This window comes from Pipra filicauda, unplaced genomic scaffold (assembly GCF_003945595.2).
Source record: "Pipra filicauda isolate LSUMZ 115617 unplaced genomic scaffold, ASM394559v2 scaffold84_size4826128_pilon, whole genome shotgun sequence".
Classification (NCBI taxonomy): Eukaryota; Metazoa; Chordata; class Aves; order Passeriformes; family Pipridae; genus Pipra; species Pipra filicauda.
In genome coordinates, this window is record NW_024105031.1 from 2,699,026 (window position 1) to 2,726,548 (window position 27,523).

A 27,523-nucleotide genomic window follows, 5' to 3' on the forward strand; every position below is an offset into this window, starting at 1 on the left:
AAAGAGATTTTCTCAATAATCTCTTCAAAAGGAAGGCCTTCTAACTTAATTACATTAATCCTAAGGACATGCACATAAGCCTTTCAGTGCTCTGAAGAGCCAGATCTACCATGTGGCTTCTCCAATTCCTGACTAACACAGAAATCACGACTTCACATTTCAGTCGCTCACCAACTGCAAACCTCCCCTCCACCATCCCCTATGTTCTGAATGGAAAGCAGAGATGAAGCAAAGGTACTGCTGTTTCAGGCAGTATTAAAATAGATTTGCCTATCCAAGCTGGTATCTGACACCTTTGACAGAAACGACAGGATAAGAACTTATTTTTTTGACATGAGCCCAAACCCACTGTACTGACTCCCCTCTATCTCCTCAGAAGCACAGGACTGGTAGGTGACACATCCCGTAGTATTTCTTCAGGAAACTCCATTCTAATAAAGAAAATGTGATAGTCTGGTCCTTTACCTATAAGAAGAACCTGCATTCATATTTTCAGAATGTATTAATGTCCATGCTGTAAGCAAGTTTCTCCCCCTTCTCTCCTTGGCATTGGATTTGTGCACTATAACACAAGGGGGACGGAGCAACATCATGAAAAGCTTAAGGATTGACACCAGCACAGAAAGCTGCATAAATACATTGTATTACTGTGCTTTTCTGAAGTAGTTCACTGTAAGAAGCGGTGAAAGGGAATTGTATTTTTAAGAAGAACTAAAAATAAAAAATAATTTTCTTTATAATTAAAACAGACTTTATAGTTTAATGTAGTGATGAAATATTTGATTGAGTGGGAGAGAAGAACTCATTAGTGGATGTAAACACAAAACTTGAGTAACTGGGCCAGAAGAATAGTGTCAAGGGAATAAATTAAGGGAGGCAGTTTTGCTATCTCTATAAATTTTGTTTTACTCTGCTGAGATGAAAGACCAGCAACAAGGAACCTGAACTGTTCCACATTCCAGTTTCCTGAGGGTCTCGGGTTGAAAGTTTTTTTTTTATACTTTATCATTTACTCTTTTGTCAAAATGTAAACAAATGTGCTCAACAAAATGTAAAGAGAATCTCCAGCTCATATACACTCAACTTACTCCAGACTGGATCAAATCATGAATATGATTTGTTTCTACCATTAATCGCTATTCATCGCTGACTGCAGTAGTAACAGTTTCCCTTTTGTTTTTCAGTAACTGCACTAACCTTAACACTCTTACTCCCTTTCAAATCACAAAACAGGCTTCTTTCCAGCCTGAGTCACTTTGCAGAAATCAATACTCATTGTTTCACTCAGGTATTCAAGATTACCAAGGATCCTGTTGGTGTTAAAAGGTTGCAAGAAGAAAATGTCAAACAAACCAAATGAAATAAGCTTCCACAACAATAGAAGAGAAGAAAAATTCACATTGAGAGTCTGGTGTGTATCAGGTTATAATAACTTAAATGACTATGGTTATAGAAGTGAATAAATCCATCTGAACTGTGACACAGAGTAATGACCAGTAACAATATTAGAATATCAGTATTAGAATATTTTCTGTTTTGAACAGAAAAATACAGTAACTAACCAAAGGAATACACATTACCTTTAAAATTGTAATGTTCCACGTAAAACTTTCAACTGATTTTTGCAGTTTTCTTTCTTTTAAGCCTTCTCTTGCTCCTATATTGTGTAGGTTTTCATGAAATTCCATTGCTGTGGAGAATAAAAGAGGGAAGAATATAGTATCCATTTTAATGCATTTTTGTGGTCACAGCAATAGCAATTTGAAACTATTATGGCAAAAAGACAGTGAAAAAGCTTCAGAAATTTTACTCTGCAAGCACAAATCTATCTGATCTAGTAATGTGTAATGTTATACAACATGCCAATATACACAAATCTCTCTAAGCCCAAATCCACTGAAGCACCTGTTGGGTCATTGCTATACAAAGATGAAGCCCAGTAAGTATTTCCTACACAAAAACAATCCCTAAGCACAACTGAGTTTGTTGTACCATATGTAGAAACCTTTCTGTGAGTTGCTATAGGATGGAAACAGTCATTTCATTAACTACTCTATCACAACAAATTTATTTTGTGCCTTGCTCTTTTAGGCACTAAATTTACATCACAGTTGTCCACCTAACAGCTTATGTGCTGAGGCCAGCCCAGAAAATAACCTCCTCACGTTATACCTGAGGAGAAGAGGAATAACTGTGAAAGAGGAATGACAAGTGAACTGCCAAGGACATTTTACGACATTGTGTAAACTACTGTGTTCAGAAAATTTGTACCCAACAAGCTCCAAATCAAAAATTTTTGGCAAAATTCAGATTAGCTTGATCTAAACATTGAGCAGACCAACCAAAGCTTTAGATTTTACCCAGCACACTGCATAGATAGAAGAAAAATAATTTCTTTTCATGTTGCCGTTACAAGTCATATAAAAATAAACTTTAAACAGTTTCCTTCATACAGGGGAAGTAAAACGTTCTTCCATGGGTATACACAGCAACCCAACATGGACTACATCAACCCTCCTATGAAAGTCATACTTTTAATTGTGCTCTCAGGATATCTCTATTTGTAGTAACATAAAGGGTATTTCGAGGTCAAAAGTTGGCAAGTGGTTCTGACTTACAACTATGAAAGTAAAACCAAGTTACAGTTAAAGCAAAAATTGTAATTTTAACTATGTTGGTTGAGATCTACTTGCCCAGTGAGTGCATGTGCTTCAAAATGTGCTTCAATCCATGAGAAGACTGAGATTTATGGACATTATAATTACCTCTTCTTTATAATCTCTCTAACCCACACTCATATTTCATTAAAAGTAAGAGGTATGACTGAATGTTTTCACTGTACATTCCCTTACCTTACTCTCACATATATATATATATATACACACACGTTTTAAAAATATTCATAGATTCACCTGAAAGGCAAGATTGTTCTTTTTATGTTTTCTTACTATTTTGACTTTTGCTACAAGGAAAATAAGTGGTAAATATTTTCCCCAAATTAAACTACTGTATCATTTTTATTTCAGTCACTTCTCTATAGCTCTGACTCTGCCTTTAAAGTCTCAAATAATGTTCCTATTATATTTCCCCAAAACAGATTTCTAAACATTCTAAACATTTCTAAAGTTCATTAATCCATCACTGTTTCCAAGTATCCATTTCCTTTTCACATCAACAATAAAAAAACCCCTCCCAATATGACCATGGAAAGATTACATACAGATCTGTATTTACAACATTACATTTCTAGAGCCATCATGACAATACAAATCGTCTGATTTGTACCACGAATTCTAAGACAAACTGGTAAACGTCTGGACTTCTGTACCTCATTTCCACCTTTATAATTTTTGCTTTTCAAGTCAATAGACACTAGTGATCAATAATAACCTTGAACTAAAGCCACTCAGAGAGATAATAAGAATAGTGCTGAGTGGCTTCATGATCAATGTGAAATTGGTGCTTTGTAGATCTCAGATTATTTTAATGTATATGAAATCCCTGGTATCATGGACATGGACACAAAGTGACCACATATTCTGTCAGCCAGAAGAGCTCCTTTTGTTCACCAACTACCTTCTGTGGTGATGCTCTCCCTTCTTTACACTCATGCTATGATACATTTCTGTTCTGCCAAAGCCATTCCACTCCAGCTAAGTATACTTGGCAGTTAGCAGGAACATCTCATCACACTTCTTCAGAAAACGAAACAAAGCCAGATCATCCTATCAGGGCACACATATGTAAACCCTCAGCAAACAGGTGTCTCCTGCTTAAATAGTACTGATCACCTCCCTATCCTCAACATCTCTTACAGACTGGCCAATTCCTCATCATCATGCTACGCTAAACCTGTCCTACTCTAAGCCCAAACATACAAGCAGGGACAAGTAGATTTGAATTTTATTTCCATTTTTATTATTAGCTCTTGCCTGATAAACTGAAATTAATTATGTCACCTCTTAGTCTCAGTTCTTCCATCTGTTGGAAGGAATGAATTATATTTGCTACACAATATATGGACAACTAAATTTTAGAGTATGAAAGTAGCATAGCATTTAATTGTTGACTATGTCTGTTTTGGTATTTCCCTTACTTGTTCCTGCTTGTTTTTCTCACATTTTGCCTTGGAATTATCTCATGCATTAACTATGGCAAAGTAAAAACACAAGTTTTAAGTTCCAAAATTAAGCTGCTTTCTAGAACATAACAGAAAATGGAAAAAAAAAGGAAAGACTTTATCATTTACAGCTAAATTAATAAAATAAACTACATGTCCATCATCATCATCATCATCATGGTTAGGCTTCGCGAACGAAGATTTGGGAAGGCTCTATCCACATTTGCTACAGGCACGCTGGGGGCTTATGAGGCCAATACGTGACAGACAAATCCGATTGCAAAAGGCACAGCAGAAAGATTCCTTAGATGGTGTATTCTGCAATACACGGTTCTTTCTGCGTTGCCTTTTTTCCTCGAGGGTGATCCTGCGTGTGTTCTCAAAGGAGACAGCAGCGTTATAGATGGTGTGTCTCCAGGCCTCCCGATTTCAGGCCAGAGTAGTCCATATAAACCATGAAAACATGCCTTTAAGATATGCTGGCAAAGAAAACTGAAAGCTAAATGACTTTTTTTCATAAGTACACAGAATTTTCTGTCTCTTTGCAAGTAAAAATTCAGCTCTTACTCTCATTAAGACATAGTAAACAAATCACTAGCCCTCATTACTTCTAGAATTATTAGTCCATTAGTAATTTCAAACTGCCCGAGAGCTCTCGAACGATAACAGGCATACTACTAACCTGATGTATCACCCAATACATTTCTGTACATACCATCTGCTTAATCAAAAAGCACAAATTACTCATGTTTTTCATTTACAGTGGCAGATGCTAAGAAGGATATCATTCACAACTTTCTAAGTGATCATGAAGATTATGGGTGTTTAGATGGTATTTCCTGTGTTTTAATTTTTGCCCATTGCACAAACATATTTATCTATAATGAAGTTATTATTGATTGTTATCTTGAGCCAGAAAGGTCAATTCTAAACAGCTCTTTTGATCAGTCAACTTTACTAAAATCCTTATTTACAAAGAATCACTGAGGTAGGAAAGCACCTCTGGACATTGTTTAGTCGAACACCCTTGATCAAAAGCAGGACCAGATAGAACAGGTTGCCCAGGACTGTGTTGAGTTGGCTGTTGAATATTATCAAGGATGGAGACTCCACAACCTCTCTGTGTGACCTCTTCCAGAGTTTGACCACATCAGGCCCTCACTGAGCCTTTTCTGCTCCAGGGTGAATAGTTCCAGCCCTCTCAGCCTCTTCTCACAGGAACCATCTCTGTGGCCCTTGCTGGACTCTCACCAATATGTCTGTGTCTCTCATGTACAGGGAAGTGCAGATCTGTATGCAGCACTGCAGATATAACCTCACCAGTGCTGACTAGAGGGGAAGGATCACCTTCTTCAGTCTTCTGGTCATGCACTTCCTTAGGTATATTTGACTTCTTATCCATCAGAGCACCCAGATTCTCTTCTCCAAAGCTACTTTCCAGCCAGCCTCCAGCTTGTACTGGTGCACGCACAGGGTCATTCCTCTCCAGGTGCAGTACTTGGCACTTCTCTTTACTGAATCCTTTTTATGGGCTTCCTATTACCCACATAAGCAAAGTCCCTCAGAGTAGAAGCACAACCAGCTGTTGTATCGACCCTCCACAGACTTTGGTATCTTCTGTCACCTTGCTGAGGATGCATTTGGCCCCATCATCCAGGTAATAAATGAAGATATTTAAACAGCAGTAGCTCTAGTATCAACCCCGGAGGCACATCACTAGTGACTGCCCTTCAGATGGACTTCATGCTCCTGATCACCATGCTTTGAGCCTGGCTGCCCAGCTAGTTTATAGCCTCTACATATAGTTTGTCCAAGAGAATTTTACAAGAGACAGTGTTGAAAGCTTTAGTGAAGTCAAAATAAAAATCATCCACCGCTCTTCCTTTTTCCACCAAGCCAGTCACATAATTATAGAATGCTGTCAAGCTGGTTAGGTCTCATTTGCCCTTTGTAAATCCATGCTGACTCTTCCCAACCATCTTCCTGTTCTGCATGTGCTAGGAAATGGTTTCCAAGAGAATTTATTCCACCACTTTTTCTGGAATTGAAGTGAGTCTTCTTGAATTAGTTTGACTGTGGTAACTCTACTGCTTGTGACAGTGTGATGAGGTTTCAAACATCACCATTTGATTGCCTTCTGAGTTGGGGGCACTAAGTTGGCATAAGCTGCATTCAGAAGTCTGGTCACAGCTACTCCACCATAAGTAAAGGCAAGGTAGAATGGAAGCCATACAATTTGCAAAATAAAGACTGATTCAAGTCTTCCACATTAAAAAGACCAGCTCTTCACTGACACGTTCACTCTGACTATTAAGTCATGTAAATACACTGTAATATAGGTAACAAAACAGCAACAGCATGATTCAACAGTAGGGTTTTAAACTGAAAAAAATACTGCCAACAAATTTTCCTAACCATAACCAGATATTTCACAGCATATCTTTCTCCCTTGCAGTACACTTATAAAGCATACTCATAAGCAATCCTCCAGTATTTCCAAATATTATTTTCCCTTTTAGTGCTGAATCTCTTCCTGGTTCCCAGTGAATGCTGGTTAGTCTGAATTTCATGATTGTCTCAGCTTCTCCCTCTCCCCCAATCCTGGAATACATTAGGTGGCTTTAACACTTCTTCATCCCCCCGGGAATACCTTAGCATTCAAGATGCTCTTCTGAAATTTCACAAACTATTCTTTTCTCCCATTTTCAATAACTTCAAACAGCATGAGGAAAAGAGAAGTACCATAAAGCTGTTCAATGCATAGCAACCCTATATCACGTGAGGAGACTAATAAAAATTTGCTTGGCTAGTCTAGCAAAAAGAAAACCAGAAGAGGAGCAATTGCTCTCTAGATTACGCATCAGTCAGGTAAGACCTTGGACATGAAAGGATTGTTTCAGCTAAAGGAAAATATTAGGATGAATGTCCCTCAGCAAAATTGGAATATATGTATAATTTATAACCATTATAGATGTGGTTCTGTAAGCAGCCTATAAAAGGAGAAAATTACTCAAATCAAAAACTCATATTCATTTTAAGATACACCTTGACATGATCAATTTCCAAAAACTGTACTGGGAAGTAGACTTCAGGACTTTCCAGTCCCGCATATCCTCAGACAGCTGCATGATGACATCTCTAAATAGTATTACATTGCAGATCTCAAACCTGCATTAATTTATGCTTAACATATTCTGATAGAACATTTATGTCTATAAACTAAACAAGGACTACATGACAGTATAGAAAGTAAGGTGTCTTATTGCTATGACATACTTTAATAACAAAAATTTATTTCCTAAATAAAACATACAAGCCAATACCACAGTCTTGACAGGTTGACAACAATTCTGAGCAATCACTTGTCAAAATAACTTCCAGATTATAACTTCAGCTTTGTTTAATGTCCCGGATTCTTAATATCTTATTTGTCACAAATACGTTCAGCAGATACAAAATCTTTCATAACTTACAGCATGCATATAAGTCTATAATATGTGTGTTATTGTTTTGCCGATGCTTGAAATGCTGGAATAAAGAAGATGCATTTCTGTTCCTGCACTGCCTATTGTTGTAGTGCCAATACTGTATCTTCATAAAAAAAAGTATTACTTGGTGATGTATCTCAAAACCAACATTGTAGATACTACTAAAAGTTACTCATCTTCAACCATATTTAGCTTGAAAAAACAGCTTTTTGATTTCCTTAAAATGAAATTTCTTCATAGGAAATTCACTATCCTTAATTACTAACTAGAAATGACACCTGTTGAAAGCTGGTTAGCAATTCCTCCCATTACTGGGATTTCACTATAGCTCCTAAGTCCTACACTTAAGATATTGATTAAAATGTGACATATACAATAACATAAGTGATTCTGCTATTTTTAAAGTAATTAAGAAAGATATATTAAAAAGGAAAGTGGTCTTAAGGCACTGAGCTGCATGTATTTATGTTTTTGCTTTTTTGCTATATAATATACGTATCTTTGTTGGAACGCTCTGATGATAATTACACGTTTATTAAAATCAAGATGTGAAAAGAAATTGAAACATGGAAAATTGAAGTGCATGTGTGTACTGTAGGAGTTCAGGCTGTTGGAACTCTGAGATTTGTTTGCTTTTGCAAGAGTTACTATCACAAAACCCTGGCATACAATCTCGGTTTATAAGAAAAAAATTCACGCCTTTTCTTTAACTGAGAATAGAGATACTAGTTTTTCAAGGAAAACTAATTTTTCTTAGCAAAACAGCCAGCACAACACTTGCTAGACTATTTTTAAAGCCAAATCTCTACTTGACATGCTCATTTATTTTCTTTGATGAAAGCTTTCTTGCCAAGAGCATGATTTACAACCTAGTTGAGACATGACTACACAGCAGGTGGGCTCCTCCTGGTATAGGATTTTTCTCTTAATAAAGAACTTTATCAATGAAATAGCACAACAGTAAAACTTTGGCAACAAATGTATTTACTGAGTAGGCCTAATATGAAATGAGTAGCAAACAAAATTTGACTATATCTATATGAGATATACACTGGTAATACTCCAAGTATGAAGCACTGAACTGCAGTCAAGACAAATATATTTTATTTCACTCTTGGTAGAGCACCTTAATTTAAAAGCAAATTTAATATTTATTACTCTTTTGAAAAGTAATAAAAATTAAATAAATATTAAATATTTTTAAATGAAAGGAAATACCATACAGTTCTTGATAAGGTTACCCCATCTTGCAGGTCAATTACTATGTAGACTCACCTCAAATACTTACAAAGATTCTGTGAATAATGTGCATACACAGATTGTTCTTTACAAGAAAAAACATCCAAGTGCTTCACACATTAAAATATTTCTTTCTACACTGTGTAAGTTAAATGGTAATATAGGAAAAGAAAGTTCTTGAAAAGAATTTAAGCTGTATTATTTTCCACATATAAATATTAATATTTATATGTGAAGTACTTAAACATATATAAATATGTACTTTGTTTAGACAACTGCTACTCTTGGTCCCATCTTTGAAAGCTAAGGCTTAATTTTTAAATATATTTTTCTAATATTTTTCGTTCAGATTATATTCCTTAAACACTCAGGTATTTCAGCCTCATAAACAACTTCCTTTTAAAACAAAGTTTATCAGAAAAAGTGATTGGGAAAGAAGTCTGGCTACTAGATCACATGACCAATAAATCAAATAAATCATGTTAGAGAAGCAACTGAACTCAGTGTATTTAGAAATTCTCCCACATTTTGCTTACAGAACACTCTTCATATAAAGAATTAGAGTGAATCTTAATAAATTAATGTTTAGAGTACCTCTGTATTATCTAAGAATCACTACTAACTGCAAAAACAGAATCTTAACAGTAACAAGGATTAGATCTTGAAATACTTCCAAGCACCTACTTTCCACCGAAGTCACTCAAAATATGTTATGTCATAACTAGAGAATCGTAATTTCTTTGTGGATTTTAAGTGTGTTGTTCTTCAGCTTCAAGAAGCTCAAGGTACGAACTATTTGCATTCAACATATTTAGATTAATACTTGACAAAAGAATACATTAACTTAATTAGTTGTTTGGTATTTTTTAATTATTTCAACTTCTTAGGCAATGTGCACTATCTCTGTAGTAAGTGGAAACGTTCCCCAGACACAGACATCTATGTACTGCCCCTGCTTAGGTGTTAAAAATGTTTTGGTGCCTAATACCCTGTTATTCTTTATAAGGGGCAAAGACAAATTGTATATTTGAGATAAACTTCTTATCCCAACATCCCAATCGACAATGGCATCACAGCCTGCTGAACACCATCCTCTCTGCAAGGACAAAATTAGTATTTAGTCTTTCAATCCAGACTCATCCAGTCATATTCAATCACAATAATTCAGTTTTCAATATAAGACACTTTCTTTAATGCTGGAGAACCACTTAGGACATAAGATGTTCACCAACTTCTTTATGAACCATTTTCAGAAGAGATCCAAAGTAGTTGTAGCACCAAGCTTATTCTGGTATGAAGATAAAAAGAGGACACCTGTAATATCTGGCCTCTATTTAATTACAACTTTGTTACTTCCAAGAGTTAAGTAACCAGTTCCACCTTCCTCGAACACTTTCAAGACAATCCTATATAACATTAACCCTCTCAAAAACAAAGTAAACAAAAATACCATCAACTGACAAAACACATAAAACCCACACTAACATTCTGTACTTCCAAAACAGCAACACATAAAGCCAGATCTTCACATATTAAAACAGTTGTTCTGGAAAACTGACACATAGTATTCCACCCCCAATGTACAGAAAATTTTATTCCACAAGGACATTTTTCTGTGAAGACAGATTGTATTTCTAAATGTGGGTGAAGTTAAGCCATCACATTTATTAGAATGAACTAAGACTGTCGATAACGGGCACAAACACAGAGGTACAAGGGAGAGGATTTTTTCCTACAGACTGCTGTTTCCATCTTTTATTTATCAGCCTTGATCCTCAAGAGAGACCAGTGAAATTTTATGGAAACGTTTCTGATTTTATTTCATGTTAGAAAGCAGACTTAATCAAGACATTGATTTATGGCACATTATAATTTCAGTGTTCAGATCTGGCTGAGCCCATGTTGTTTCACTGACAATAGTAATGAATCTCTTTTACTTCCACAGGAATCTAACTTCTTTCTTTACTACTACCTTCCGCACCTGAGAAATTTGGCACCCTTTTCTAAGCTGCTGTGGAGTTGTACCTGAAGGGGCTTAGTGGAGTTGTTTGAGGAGGAAAGACAAACAGAAAGAAAAAATACAGAAAAAATGGAGCAGACAGAGCAAAAAGGAAAGAAAAAAATGATGACTGAATACAGAAGGAAAGTTAAGAGACATAAATGAAGGACTGCCTTGAACATGCTCTTTATTTCCTTAGCTATCACAGAAAGCCTATTGTGCTAATAAACATTGAAAATGATGTTGTCACAAATATGGAAAAAGGAGCTAAGACAATTTGATAACTGGCTTAGAAAAAATGGAGACATGGAGAAAACGAGGAAGAGTAGGTATTTCAGAAGCATGCAGGCTGGCTGAGAGGGGCCTCAAAGTGCCGTTTTAGTTATAGCAGGTGATGTTGGAATTTACGTGACGGTGGTAAATATTGTAGATGTCTTACTTTTGACAGTGAACCTCATGAAAAATACAGTAATGGATCCAATTCTAAGATGTAACTTGACGATCAGCACATCCTACTGATGCAGTCAAACAAATTAAATATTCTCAGTCATGAAGTCCAACGATAACAGATAAAGCAGCATTCCTTCACTCCCTATTAATGAAATGATAGTTTAAATGCAGTGGCTTCTAATCAAAAGCCAAGACTTGCTGATGAGAGGCAAGACGTGGATTAATAAGTTCTGCTGAATTTGTGTAAACTCCACAGTACTCAGACCATAAACACTGCAAATTCTCTTTCAAGCCAGGTATAACTGCCGAAATATTGGGAACCTAGTCATTGCCTAGTCATGGACCCTGAGTCAAAACCTAATTTAGAAAGCAAGTAACAGGAACAAATAGTAAAAGAAACAGCTCAAGCGCTCCATAAGTGTCATTTTGCTGCAAAGCTTAAGCAGTAATGGTGGGGAAATAAGAGTTACAGCTACTTGAACAAAATTGATTTTATTCCTTTAATTTTCAACTACCAGAAGTATTTGCAGTATTTTGGTATGGCCATCATCCTAATATTTTTCTGCATGCAGCCCAGATGCAACTTTTCCCAACAAATAATGTGTACTGTGTTTATCTTCAACAGCATCCAGAATGGCTAAATATTTCCCTTCTTGAAACTGTATCCTGTTTCTGACACCGCTGAAGGACTGCTTTGAGTGCATATTAGAAAATGTACTCATTTTAGGTCTTTCACTACTTGCATCATTAAAGTCAGTCACTGTACAGATGGGATAAATAACACAGTCCCTGCTCCAACAACTCAGAATCAAAGTATGAGGAAGAAAGGGAACAGATGGATAAAGAAAGAGTAGGGAGTACACGGCAGCAATGAAAACTATTTTGGTTAAGGTGGTAGGAGGACATGTGTCAATCTAGCTATATTTATGGGATAATTTTAAAAACAAATTCAAAGGAAGTAGCCTGGTGGATGTTTACAGTGAGCCCGTGGGACAACATGATAGAAAGCATGACGATGGCTGACAATCTATCAGGCAGTGGAAACTCTTGCTACCAAATGAGCAAACACAAGAGAAGCAAAAGCAGCTCAGTCTTGACGCACAATGAGAAAAAAATATCAAAATTCATCTAGGGACAGACATCATCAAAACAACAGCCAGGAAAATGACATGCATAAAGCAAAACTGTAATGGTCAAATGTAGAAAAAGGATAGTGTAGCCAAGATCCCAGAAAATAAGAATCTGAACAAGAGTTCTGGCAGCACAGATGACTAGGGATGGTTATGCCTCTAAAACCACATGGAAAAAAATATGTATGTTTTTAATGAATCTGAATTACCAGCCCACATATGCTGAAATGCATATTTATGTATCACTTTAGCCATAAATTGACATTGCTAGAACTGGATACAATAACTTCATTTTCTGAATTAAAACAGAAAACTCAAGAAAGAAAACCCTGCAAGTATTGTCAAGGCAACCTTTTCCCCTAACTCATTAATTTACCCTTACCGATGTTATATTTCACAAGATTATAGAATCATAGAATGGTTTGGGGTTGGAAGGATCATCTAGATCCAAACCCTCTGCCATGGGCAGGAACACCTTTCAGTAGACCAGGTTGCTCAAAGATCGTCCTGTACTGTTTCACAGTCATATCTACATTTGATTACATTCAATAATTGCCACCAGCAAACTGTGTTTGCTCATTATTTGCCTCCCATCATTTAATGAGTACTTGGAATATCACATGTCCTTTCGAGCTTCCACTGCTAAACATGAAAATTGATTCCTAAGCTGTGGTTCTCTTTTAAGTAGTGATGAGCACAGGCAGTATTTGAATTACAAAGTAAACGACTGCAATGGAAGATTCAAAAGAGGAGTTGAAGATTGATGTGAGTTGGGTACAAAGGAGGCTATGAATGGGGTAAGGTGACCTAGACATTCAAATTCTTTACTCTAGCAAAGATATAGGAGCATTTTCTGTTTTTAAGAGATTAAGGGAATGAACTGGATTATCTTCCAACTCCCTTTAGCACCTAGGTTATATTTTCTTACAGGATCTTTAACTAGCTTAATAGCAACAAAATAAATGGCACTGCAGTCATCTTGAAGTTATGTGAATTTTTTTCTTAGTTCTGTGAAGAAGAAAAGAACAGTGGGAACCAAACCACTATTATGCTATTATTTGTTTATTTTTTCATTATTTATGTATCTAAAATGCTTTCAATAACTAATTAAGAACTTAATGTGCTGAGCTGAAATTAATCTGCTGATATGAAGAAAATAGGTAATTTTTTTATATGGTTTAAAGAATCAAAATAAGGAGAAATATTTACAGTTAATGCTCTTAAGAGAACATTAATTCTGAATTAATTCTGAAAATAACCATCTCAATAACTGTATTTTTGCTCATTCAACAGGCCATCAACCTAACTAAAAAATAATAGTGCAATCATTTTAAAATTAGTTCTGAATTTTATAAGGCCAAAAGTCTTATTATTAAACTTAATGACAGAAAACAGTTTAAGAGAGTGAGTCTACTTTACCTATTCAACAAACTCTCATATAAGCCTATCCATGACAACAAAAATTTACTGCTTATTGGCAGCTTGTGTATTTCTTCTTACTTTAGCAACTTTTTGACTCTTTGAGCCATAGACCGAAAAAGCCCAAACAAGGGCATGATTTTGCTTTTTCCTTATCAAGAAACTACACAGGAAAATGTATAATCTTTTATTTGTAATTAAATAGAGCAGCATCTACTGAAATCATGAGATCAAACAGTCATAAGACAATCTTCAAAAACCGTTGATATTAAAAGGTAATCCAGTTCAGTTCATTCATCTTAAAAAATGCCTTGACCCTGCAGGGCTAAAGCTGCCCTAAATAGCAGGATCTATTACATAATCCATACTTAGGCTTATGTACCATGCTAGAGGGTTCTCATTTAAATGAGATCAGAATCTCCACTATTTAGCATGGGCTTTACGTCTTTAGCATTCATAAACAAAGGATTCTTGGACCCAGCTGTCCTTCATGTAAAATAACGTGGTAAGACGCAAGCAAATCAGATATATGGAAGTTTACTGGAATCCATACAAGCTAGGAGAAAGCAATCTTTTCTGAAGAGCAGCAATTCTAAAATACGAAAAACGGGCAATTACCTTTTGCCTTACCTCTAACCAAGGATCTAAACTGCTTGAGATACTGGTGACGCTAAAAAAATATGGCACACCATCACCACATAAATGGGAGATGATTTAAGAAGCACACAAGTCTACCAGACAACAGTTTTACGACAGCATCACATATTTTGTGTTTGGTAGTGTTGCAGTTTAACCTCAGGCAGCAACTAAGTGCCACACACTTGCTTACTCCCACTGGGTAGGATGGGGGAGAGAATTGGAAGAGTCAAAGTGAGAAAACTCATGACTTGAGATAAAGACAGTTTAACTGGTAAAGCAAAAGCTACACACGCAAGCAAAGCAAAACAAGGAATTCATTCTTTGTAAGCACTGCTCAGCAATAACAAAAACATCTCAATATTATCAGCCCTGTTTTAAGTACAAATCCAAAACTAAGCCCCATACCAGGTACTAGGTACAAAATTAACTCTATCTCAGCCAAAACCACCACAGTATTTTAGATAAATAACTCCCATTAGATAGATCGCTCTCTTTCCTGTAATCCTACATTTGCATTTGTGGAAATGACTATATTGACAAGCTACTGTTCATATATGAAATGCTCGTGATTTCCAAAGTCAAGCTGTAATTCTATGGATCCTTGATTTCTATGGTTTGAAATGTCCTTTTCACTCTTACTGTATATGCCTAAATTACAACAATCTCTTTTTTTGTGTGTTTTTTTGTTGTTTGATTGTTGAGTTTTGGTGGGTTTGGGGTTTTTTTTGCTACAGCTGAATAAAAAAACTCAAAAGTTTTGGGAAATAAAGAAAAATGCAGTAAGTTCCGAATATTTTTAAAAAGCAGCTTGTACTTACCCGCTTTCTGACACTGTACTATCCTCTCATATAAGCTATCTGTATTTTCAACTAGAGTTCTGATGGTGTGAATCATCTGCAGAGAAAATAAATTAAAATATACAGGAATATAAGTAAAATTAAATTTTTACTGAAAATTTTTAATCTGTAAAAGATGCTTAAAATTAAACTCAAATCAATAATATATTTACCATTAACATAATGAATACACTCATTTTCGTGGTCATGACAAGGTAGAGAAGCGTCCTAAATGTAGCATGAAGACATAAAACATATGATGATTTGGGGCTGGGATCTGTGAACACTGAAGTAAAACATTTACCCCATAATTCATTGTCTATCAAAGCAAGTGGAAATGATACAACCAGGTAATTCACTTTTGGTGGCTTGGGTGAGATAACTCGGATGCAAGTTTCCTCTTCTTCACTCCAACATTCAGGATGATGACCACTCACCACCCACTGCTTGCTTTTTCCTAGGGATCATTCCACTGCTTTTCCAGATTTTCCACATTTTCCCTTTTTGTGGCTTGACCTGTACATATGTATGAGACAACACTCTATGGAGGAAAACAAATCATCTGAGGCTGGTACTGGAGGATAAGAAAAATAAATTATTCCTTTACTTGACCTTTCTAAACAAAAATCCTATCAGGGAAGCTCAGCTGAAGGCACAGTAATTAGGATGGAACTGTGCAGACTTTTCAGCCCTAGGGTATATATTGAAAAGTAACAACTTTGCTGCACCTTACCCACTGACACCCCTGGTATCTACTCAAGCAGACAATTTTCTCACCACTAAAACAACGACTAAAATTTGACATGTTACTTATGTGGGTGTTCATGTGGAACTTACTTTTCTTAGGAGACCACAATTTGCTGTTATGAGCAGGAACATTCCATGTTATAGGGAAAAAAAGAAAACCAAAGTTCTCTAACACTCTTCCTCAGAGAAAAATTGCTGTAAGGGGCGTGACTATTATGGCAGTCCTTCCTCACACGTATTAGAAGGACCCTCCTCCAGCTGAATGCCATTGAGGCTGTTTGTCTGAACACTCCTCTAAGCGAGGCATAAATCAATTTTGAGAAGCAGGCAAGTAAGCCTCAGATTTTTGATCATGTTAAGTGTGCAAGTAAGTGAGGAGGAAAAACACCTGCACAGACGAACTACTCTACAGACTTCTATAATTGTCGGCTATACAAAAATCTGGTTTTAACAAATGACAAAGCATTTAAAAATAATTCTAGTTCTGTTTCTATTATTTCAGTTTAAACCAATAAAGAAAATGATGCAAACCCTGAAATTTTTGGTTTATTCTAAATATAAAAAGCATGTAAATAAGCAACTTTGGAGTATGTGGAGGTCATCATATTGGATAATTTAATTTCATCTGCACATCCTGCTTAATCTGCATTTAAATTCAAAGTATCTATTTAGTCTGATTTATAGTTTGTCAGTTGATGGAGTTTGGTTTTTTTCTTAAATAAATGTAAATTATAATAAATGAAGTAAGAATAATTTGATCAGGTTGCTAAGCTGCAAGTGAAAAACTTTATCTTACCCATTTTTAACTGGATTGTTCTTTTAATATAAATATCAATGTTCAGTCAAGTAAAAACTACCTATAAATAGAATTATGCTGATTACTATTTAAGTGTAACAAATTGAAGACAACTTAAATAAGAGAATACTATATTTCACCCACATAGGGAGCGCTGCAACTGACTATTTCTGATTGGTCAAGGAGAAAGCCCTATTTCACTGTGTTTCATTACCATTCAGTCTTTAAAATAGTATTCAGAAATTGAAATAAGGTCACTATAAATTTGCTTGAAAGGCAAGGATTTTACCTGTTTCAATGTGTATGCCATGTAGCACATCTGCTTCTGCAATGAACTTAAATCAAGAGAACTAAAACACAGCTGATGTCAACCACAAATATACTTCCAGTAACTGACATTATCTTGCTAACTAGCTGAAAGGAAGCTGTAAAGCAATTTTTTGCTGCATTGAAAATCCCCTTGAAAAATGAAATGCAGAGCATATATGGCTCTTGGTTTTCTCAGACAATAATAAGGACTAGAGTTCTTTAACCCGAGCACCCTTTTGACTGGAGCTCATAAAAAAGAGAGACCAATAGTGCTGCCTGTTCAAGTATTTGTTCTGTAGGAACTGTAAGAAATATTGCAACATTCCTGTTTTTTCCTGACCCCATATGTATAATAATGTAATTTCTAAGTCATCTCAGTTAGGTCCTATTCCAGACACAGAACACATCTATCTGCTCTGCTTCCTTCATACAATACACTCTACATGTACATCAGATAATTCAGAAGCAGTGGAGAACAAGTTTCAGCTGATTAGAAAACTTACTCTGAGACACTGCCCTGATTTTCAGAAATAAGAGAATTCTAAAACGAATAAAAATGCTTACATTACGGCTTTTTGTTTACTTTCTGTATTGACAAAGCAAGAAAGTTGCACTAGTTCTGCAGATGAAAGGAAATGAAACTAATCGCTGTATTAGTGCTCTTTCATCACAGCAAGGCTAACATTGAAGAATGATTTATAGTAACATGCCCATTTCATATTTCACAGTTTCTGTACGGAAAGCTGCTAAATACTCTCAGATCAAAAGCAATGCCCGCTTTTCAACTTTGGAAGAAAAATGTCACTGCATTTATGCGACAAATTATTCTAATATCCATTTTTATATTACCAGGATCAGTAACAGTTACTTTCTTTATCTCAGGTCTCTAAAATACATACAAAGCTGTATTTAAGATTAGCAGCACTGCAGAGCAAAATTGATTGAGCTAGCAGTCAATTCAGGGGCTGCCTGCCATTACCATTTGATCAATATTATGGAACACCCCAATTTTCTTATGTCCTTCACTAAGAAAATAATGGAACAGTATGCTGTGTGCATGAATAGATGCACCTTCTAGTCGTGCTTGATTAATAAAGTAATAGTATTAGTTCATTATAATTTTATTCTTACATTGCTCTTCACCAGGCAGTCACCTTTTGGTATGTATTCAGCTATTTGTTAAATTATTCTTATGGAGTGTTTGAACATACGAATCCTTTCTGGTGTTCAGGCCAAAATTATGACATCACGAAAACACTCTTGTAGATATTAACAGAGACTGAAAGACTTTCGGAAGACACAGCATATGGAACAACTGAGTATAAATGGCTATATTTAAACAGAAAATTAGCCTAATCCAAATGATACTGGTAGGTATGTGTATGCTTGATATAAAAGCGAAATAGAAAATGATGAGTAAGCAGCAGCTTCAGTGTGCAAAACAGTACGTCTGCAGCAGACTAAGACATGGAATTCTCAAGGCAAATGAGTTGTGGAAATTGAGGGGAAAGACAAGGTAGAACCTGCTATATACTACACTAGTCTATATTGAACAAGCCAGTCAATAACCAGGTATTTGCTAAACACAGCCAACTTTAAGAATATTATCAGTGACAAAACCAGAAAGAGAAATGCAAACAAATGTAATAGGGAACAAGCAGTTACCAACTGACCATTAAAAATGTATTGCAAATTACCCATGCCTGTTCTAAGAAAAGAACAGATATTACATGAAGTTCAGTAAGCTATACTTTCTAGCAAGTCTTTCGTAATACTAATTCCCATTTCTAACCTACATTGCTTTTTTTCTGGAAGTAAAGATTCAAAATATCCAAAAATATATTTGAAATACAGAATTTGTAACACTTTCTGGAATTGCTTCAATTCTCCCTCCAATTCCCACCCCACCACCACACCCCAATCTTGGTATGATCACAGAACTTGCCTGGTACCCATTACGTACCAGACTACATCATTTTTTTTTTTTTTGGTCAATGGAAAATGGGAAATGCAGAATGGTCTGTTTTATGAGACTTGAAGTCATCACATTTTTTCAGAGTCCAGGCTGACAGTTTGATCTATTCTTCAAACTCTATTTGTTAAATCATGCAAGCATTTTACCTAGTTATCAGAAAAACTGCCATAAGTTCTAACAAAAAGACAAACGTCAAGAGAGATGTAAAAAAACAAATAAATTATTATTAAGAGGTTTTAGAAATAAACACTAAATGATTAGTCCAGAGCTCTCAGTGAGGACTGGAGATCTGTATTAGTATATATTGTTCCTGTCTTAAAAAGATGATGGTTAGAAATCACAATTTTTGCTTCAGACTGATGTAACTGTACTGTTACCAGTACCATTCACCACTTACATGACACTGTCTTCAAAAACCAAATTAAAAAGTCATATACTGAAAAAAATATATCCCCCTTCTCAGCAAAACAGAACTCTGTCATTAAGACAGTTACAGAAAATTAAAAATAGATACATGTCTAGACTACCCTTGGAATAATTTTTTTATGTTTCAAAGTTTAAGTCTGTTTTACTGTTTTACAAAAGAGATAAATGCTATGAACTAACACTTTGTAAACCCATGCTGACTATGCATGTATGTAAGTGCTCACACATATGTATACATGCATATATTTGAGACCATTCATTCAATTTGAGCTAAATTTGAACAATGAAGATCAATTTCTACTAGGCTTACAAAGACAAGTCTTCTGGTAGAATATAAACCATCCTGTTTATGCCTTCAACTCCGGGAAAATATGTAGACTGAACTTAACACTAAATATTTTGAATACTATATTTAACAAAGACTACAGAGTTTGAGAAAGAAATCTTCCAAACCTCCCAGGATTTATTCATTCTTCTACATGTGGAACTAGTTGATAGCACACCAACAGAGACATCAGCTGCATTTTAAAATGGAAAAACCAGCCAATGATAAACCGTGTCTGGCTGATGAAACTCAGAGAGAGAAAATACCTTCAACTGACAGAATTGCAACATCCAGGATGAATGTTATTTTTAGCAAGTAAAGCACACCACACATTTACATCTGGAAATCTGTGAATATGTGTTGCCAATACTGTTAGGCCCACATTCCAAGAGCAAAACTGAAACTATACTTACAGTAGGTATAAACCAAATCTTCATTAAAATGGCAGTCACGTTCTACTTTCACCCAAATCTCAGCATATTAAATTTCTGAAACCACAAACTACAACATTTCTGAAAACAGTTTAATATTCAGAGGCCAAAATGGAGCTCTTAAAAGTAGTAAGAAAAATGTAATTTGCATTGTCCAGACATTTCATTAAGTCCAGGATAATACAAACGGTGCCAACAGCAAATAGCACTTCTCAAAAAAAGGAAATCAAACATAGGGCATCCCAAACTGCTAATACATAAGCTGCTAATAGTATCTGCACCACTTCAAAAGTATGTGTGGCACAGAGTTGTCTACTATTGCCCCAAGTAATAACAGCAAGGAAAGGAATTCTGGTGGCGACGGCATATAAACACTTGGACCTGAAAAACCATTATAAGTACTGGGAACTCAAACAAAATATGGTCAGTTCAATCCAACATACAACTGAATATATGTATAAACTGTATCCAAGCAGTCCAGTATTCAATGTCAATGCACCAGAAGGCATCTTTGTTGTGGCACTGGAACAAGCCAAAGAACTATTCTTAGTCCTTTCAGTGACAACTGCCGTGGTCAGCTTGCTCTGCAGCTGCATAAAGAGTTGTTTTAAACTACATGTGCTGCCTTTTATTTTCCGCTGGAGAAGAATGGTGTTATAGCAAATAAGAAATTACTGTAAAATCAGATTGTAAACTCATATTAAACCTCATAACTCCAATTGTTCCAACAGTGTGGACAGCACACAAAGCATTCTGAAACATCCAACTTTTAACCAGGACCACCATAAACAAGAGAAGTGTAAAAAACATTCACTGCTTTCCTCTCCTCCGCCAAAGCAGCCACCTCATTGAAGAATGTTAGCGGTTAGCTAAGCCTGAATTCCCCTTTGTAAACCCATGCTGACTTCTCCCAGTCTCCCTCTTGTGAGGCCACATCTGGAACCATTCATTCCAATCTGTGGCTTTCCAGTACAATAAAGATATGGACTTACTGTCCAGCACAATGCCACAAAAAGAGTTAAAGAACTGGAGCATTTATATGAGGAGAAGTTGAGAGGGCTGGGACTGTTCAGCCTGGAGCAGAGAAGGCTCGGGAGGAATTCTGGGTGGTCAAACACTGGAAGAATCTTCCCAGAGATTGTGGAGTCTCCATCCTCAGTGATATTCAACAGCCAACTCAACATGGTCTTGGGCAACCTGGTCTATCAGATCCTTCTTTGAGCAAGGGGGTTGAATTAGATGATCTCCAGAGGTGCCTTCCAACCTCAATGATTCTGTGTAAATAAGGATTTTAGTTGACATATAATAAGTTGACATAAATAAGGATTTTAGTTGACATATAATCCAAATAAGGATTTAGTTGACAATAGTTAAGTTGACATCACCAGTCAAAAGAACTGAGATTTCTGGCTCAAGAAAACAATCAATAATAACTTCATTATAGATAAAATATAGAGCCGTAGATTTGCACAAAAAGTTAAAAGCTGCTCTATAAACAACTGATCCTTCTACTATCCAAGTACAGTCCAAAGCACCAAGGTAAGAAATGACTGCTTCTTCTGTACACACTGAGCACTCTTCACATCAAACTAAATTTCCTTCAAAGCAGTAAGGCTTTTAGCAAATATATTGTCTAAATCAGAAATTATTTCTTCAACTAAGCAAGGAAATAAATTTAGCAAAGAAACAGAGTCATTGAGGTTAGAAGGGATCTCAAGAGGTCATCTGGTCCAAACCCTTCATCTCATACAGGGCAACCTAGCATGGCTGGCTGCTCAGGACCATGTCCAAAAGGCTCTTGAGTATCTCTACAACCTCTCTGGGCAACTTGTTCCCATGCTCAGTCACTCTTACAGTCAAAAAGTGTTTCCTGATTTTCTCACAGAGCGTGTTGTTTTTAACTTCATGCCTCTTCTCCTGTCACTGGGCACCACTGAAAATAGCCTGTCTCTGCGCCCTCTCAGCAACCCCTCTTCAGGCATTTGTACACACTGATGAGATCCACCTCAGCCTTCTCTTCTCCAGATTGAAGAGTCCCAGCTCTTCCAGCCTAGAAGATGCTCCATTACCTTAGTGACCCTTTGTTTGACTCTTCTGTGCATGTCCATGTTTCCACTGTACTGGGGAACTCGGCACTGGACACAGCAGTGATATATAATATAGATAATATAGATATATAGATAATATATATATCATATATTATGATATAATTAGACTTTAAACCACTGTCCTCTTACAAGAAAAATGCAGATGAAATTTCCATTATGCTTCCTGAACTCACTGGCATATTACGATATAAATGTAATGTTGTACCCAACTGACAGTGGCAGTATATCTCCATAAGTAGGAAAAACACAGGAATAGACTCATGGCTTAACTTTCTCACCCTTCCTTTTCCCTCTCACCTCTTTTTGAAATGTTTTACATTCCAGGAAACACATACATGGAAAAGGGTTTTTTGTCTTCAGAAAGAAGCACGCTGAGATTATGCCATAATACAGTACAGGAGCATAAGGGATGAAATTCCCTTACCAAAACTAATTCTTGTAGGTCCAAGAAAAAATATGACATAATCTGTTCTTAACTCTGCAGTATCCCAAAATGAATTAGATTTCCCACAGTTCAAGAAAACTTTTCAAAGGAAAAAACAGTCCACAAGTTATCCATTAAAAAATCTTCTATTCTTTCTTAATTCCTCTTCAGTAAAGTATATGAGAAAGACTAGGTTGAAGACAGAGTAAATATAATAATCAGCAGTTCTCTTCTAAACTATGTACCCAATGACAATAAACTCTTAAATCCAATAGTAATTTCTCTTCGCTTTCCTGATACCCTGGTTGTTGTATCAAAATTATTTTTGTAATTTTTTAAGCTAAAGCTGACAGAATGAAAAACTATACAAAAAGTGGACAATAAAGAAGCACATATATATGAAAGAAAAATATCTTGTATCTGTATAAGAAGAAAAATCTATCATCTGTGTGAAAAAATTAGTAAGTAATGCTATGTCTGAAACTAAAACTGTCAGTAGCACAAATGTTTTCACAGAGATGTGAGTCAGAAAGACAAACAGAAGATCTGGAATTTATTGAGAAAGAAAAAGAGAACCACTATTGGAAATATGGAATACATTTAAGAGAAGTTGCTATGCATCTGACCTATTTTTAAGCTCTTCCATAAACATTCCATTGGACTACATTAGAAACAGGACAGTAAGCTACATGAACTCCTCTTCCTAAGTAGCCGTATTATTTTATGCTCTTATGAATACTGTGAGTCAGCCATTAGACATAATGGGATTAGCGAGAGGATACAAAAAGCTTCCCTGTTCATGCTCTGAACAAAAAATGCAGAAATCTTGACTTCACAGAAGCATCAAGTTGTCATTATCAGAGCTTTTTAATCAATGCAAAACAGCTCATACTTTACAACATTTGGCACTGGAGTCTGAGAATCCAAAATTAGACGTTTGCTTCTGCCCTTGTGGACTGAAAAGCCCAGCATAAGCTGAAGTTATCATCTGCAGTTCTGTTTTTGGAAGCATAATTACAACATTCACGACTGTTCTGTTATAAAACAGGAAAATAAAAACTGATAATAAGCAGCATAATTCTTTCTGAAGAAACTGCCCAAGCTATTCACTATATTTTCCATCAATACTTATTTTTCCATCAGTTTTTGTGACAGACAAACAACTACACAATCAGTAAATGTTTCAATTCATCTCAAAAAACAGGATCTACAATTATTATAATTTATTAAACATGCAAAAACCATTACCTGGGTTATTTGCAATATTAAATTGTAATGAATGATGTATGTTTTCCCTTAGATCTCTTCACCACTGAACTGTATCCATTTATTACCTAAATAAAGACAGTTCTACTCTGCAGAGACTTGATAATGAAAGCAAGAATACTGTAGAAAGCCAGAGGCAGTAATGGAAATAGTGAGACAGTGTGTGTAATCGCAACTGAAATGCTGCATTTATATTGTCAACTCTGAAACTTACTGTTTTAACACACATTATAACAATCTACCACTAAGACTGAGAAAGTTGTTGAAGGTCTAAGCAGCCACATCTCACATCTTGATGATCTTTGCAAATCTGGAGGCATCATTAATTCATACATCTTCAAGAGTACTTAGTTACTTTAGCTAGATCAAAGTTGTTGGAGCTATACCTACTATCTCTAATTTGCTTACTGGAAAAACGTACCCGCATGCAAAAATTAACACAAGCAACTGTCTTTAACAGTTCTTTTCCTGCTGGAACATCAGGTTAAGTTCAACATTCACTTCAGCTATCAGAGAAGATCTAAGAATTTTAAAAGGCTAAAAATTTAACGGTATCTTCATTTCAATATGATCGTTTGAAAAGGGACTTTGTCAAATGTTTTGGAAAATCCAACCAGACTGATCTGGGTCTACATGCTTCTTGACTTCAAAGAACTCCAAGGGATTAATGAGCCTTTTTATAAAAGCTGTATTGACTCTTCCCCAACACGACACGTTTCTCCATGTTTCCTCTAATTTTCTTCTTCAAAACAGTTTCTACCCATTTTCACAGTACAGATGTCAGCCTGTCTGATCTGTAATTTTGTCATCTTCCCTGGAAATCTCTTAAAACACTGGCACCACACTAACAATTTTGATAGTCAGTTGCAAGTGAGAGGATACACACGATTAGCACTTTTGATACATAACTCTTGAGATCTTTCAGACCTCTTGACTGAATATCACCTCTTTCTGGTATATTATTTTCTCAGTCATTTTGCCTTTCCTGTGTAATATCTTCTACCAGAATTTCAGTTAAAGACGAATTCTCCAATGAGTCCCTCACAAAGAAGCATTTCATATGAAAATTTAATCTCCACAGGTAAATGCAAAAACTAATTTAGTGTTGTGGCTTTATCTCTCTATCTGGGGCTTTCTTTTATATGTTGATGAACTAGTGATCTTACTCTTTGACAGGCTTCTTGTTTCTGGTATATTCAGAAAAGAAGTTATGTTATTTCTAAGTCTGTGCAGGTTATTCTTGAAATTCTTCACTGTCAGCTTTCTTATACTTCTTATTTAACATGGCAGGGTTAAATATCTATCTTGTCTTCCCTATTTGCACATGACTTCAGCTTTTCGGAAGATGCCTTTTTTTTTTTTCACGAGAACCTCCTCCTTTTTGTCCTCCTCAAGTCTTTTTTGATAAGTGGTACATATTTATTTCAAGCTCCCCGTGTGGTATCTTTAGAGTGTCTGATGTCTGTTCTTTTGACTACTTCTCTTATCTAACAAGGGTATTTATTTTTATGCAGATTTTTTAAAGACTGTTTCTAAGAGCAGTTATGCTCTTAAGTGTAAAAGCAAGGAATAATAGTTTTTCAATCTTCTATGCAAAGCCTACATTATTTTCTTTATAAGCCAGATAATGCTAAGAGTTAAACTGTAACAGGGAATACCCATGGAGCTTGACTGCAGAAGACACGGGTTCAAGAAGAACATTCTGAACCAACTGGAAAACAGAACACAGCTATTGTGGCCTATGCCAGTCAAGTATTCCTCAGAAAAAGTACTAGATGGAAAAAATCTGGATTTTCTTCAAGTGCACAAAGCAGACAGTGGTCAGATGCTATAATGTACTTTAAAATCAAATGAGATCCAAAGATTGAGTTCTAATACAAGAGATTGGTGACCACATTGAACTCAGCCTCCTCTGATTGAGTCAGAAACTGACTATTTAGATCAAAAGAAAGTTAAAGTATTTAGATCAAATAGAGTTGAAGTAACCTATTCACTCACTCAGATTTAGGAGATAAACTGATAATTACCAGCACTAGATCCAGTATTTTTTTGGTTACCCCAGAAGTTTGCAAACTTAAAGGGCAGTTTGTGGAATAAAGGCTTCTCAACCAAGTAACTCTGGCACATTAGTAGGCTAAGATGAAGTAGAAAAGTCTTGAGCTACTTGTTTTCTCCAGATACAAATCTGTAACCACAGCACAACAACTGTAATCCTTCTTAACTTTTTGCAAAGTAACCATAACCAAGGAGATAAATCTTCAACAAGGTAACTAATACAGATTTTATGAGCTAGGCATAAATCTACACAGATCTGCTAGTGACTCAGATCCTGGGAAAGAGGCAATGCTTCCTTCAGAATTATGAGCTTCAATCCAATACACCTGACAAAGAAGTGCTCCACCCAATTAATCTATATTAATATCAAGGTAAAAAAAATTTAAGATTTTGAGCAGTAGCTGAACTTTTTGTGAAGCAGCTGAAGTATGAGAAAACTATTAACATTTTACCAAAACCTTGACACTCAGCCCCTTTTAGCTAGTCTTTTAATAAGCCCTACCAGTATCTGTCCAGTCCATAACTCCACAAGGTGCAATGTCAAACTATCTACTTCCCTATGGAACAGACACATTCAAGTTCCAAATACAGACTATCATATTTAGTTTATGTCATTGCCAACATTTCAAACTCCATAACATGAAGTTAACTTCTACATGATTGCATATGCAGTCTGTTGTATTGAGTCAGTAGGTGAAATGAGGCAACAATAAGGCAACTGGATTTAAGTTTACTACAGAGCTACTAATCACCAATCATATGGTGTTTTCCAACTTAACAATTTCACTCTGTTTTAATACCTCCCATTTTCATTATCTCACAACCCCTATCACCAATAAATACAGACCTGTTCTCAAGTCCATCCCTAAGGTATGCATACAAAACCTATTCATCTTACTCGATTTCATTTAAATCAAATACAGACCTCCTATACTGCAGTCTGCAGACAAAAAAAAACCAAAACAAACAAAACCAAAACCACACCACCACCCCCAGAAACTGGAAAGAAAAAAAAATTGAACTAGCAGCATTATCTAATTAGGATTTAATAAAATTTAATCCTAATTATTGTAGCAGCATTATCTTTTGCACATAGGTATAGTTATCTGCCTGTTTTGTGTTAGTTTTTCTCTTAGAAGTAAATGCCTGCTTCCAAAGTTCAGAAAATCTTATCTTCATCAGATGGGGCACTTCATCCTCCACTAAGGGCAGAGAGAGAGAGACAGTCTGGTTTCATTTGTATGCTCCTCTAGCATATCTTTGCAGTGCTATTATACTCATCACTGAATAATGCTGCAGACTTAGGGCAAGATAATTTTGTTTTCTCTTGCCATAGCATAA

At 35.8% G+C, this 27,523-nt stretch overlaps 1 protein-coding gene across 3 annotated transcripts in view; it reads right to left on the reverse strand.

Moving 5' to 3' along the window:
* Positions 1 to 27,523, reverse strand: part of PLCL2 (phospholipase C like 2) — a 102,922-nt gene that overhangs the window by 12,133 nt on the left and 63,266 nt on the right. For all 3 annotated transcript variants that reach the window (XM_039390612.1, XM_027723810.2, XM_039390613.1), the window contains exons 5-6: positions 15,303 to 15,378; positions 1,581 to 1,690 (exon numbers count right to left, since the gene is read on the reverse strand). In XM_039390612.1, coding sequence (XP_039246546.1) covers positions 1,581 to 1,690; positions 15,303 to 15,378 — 186 coding nt within the window. The remainder of the gene's footprint in view (positions 1 to 1,580; positions 1,691 to 15,302; positions 15,379 to 27,523) is intronic.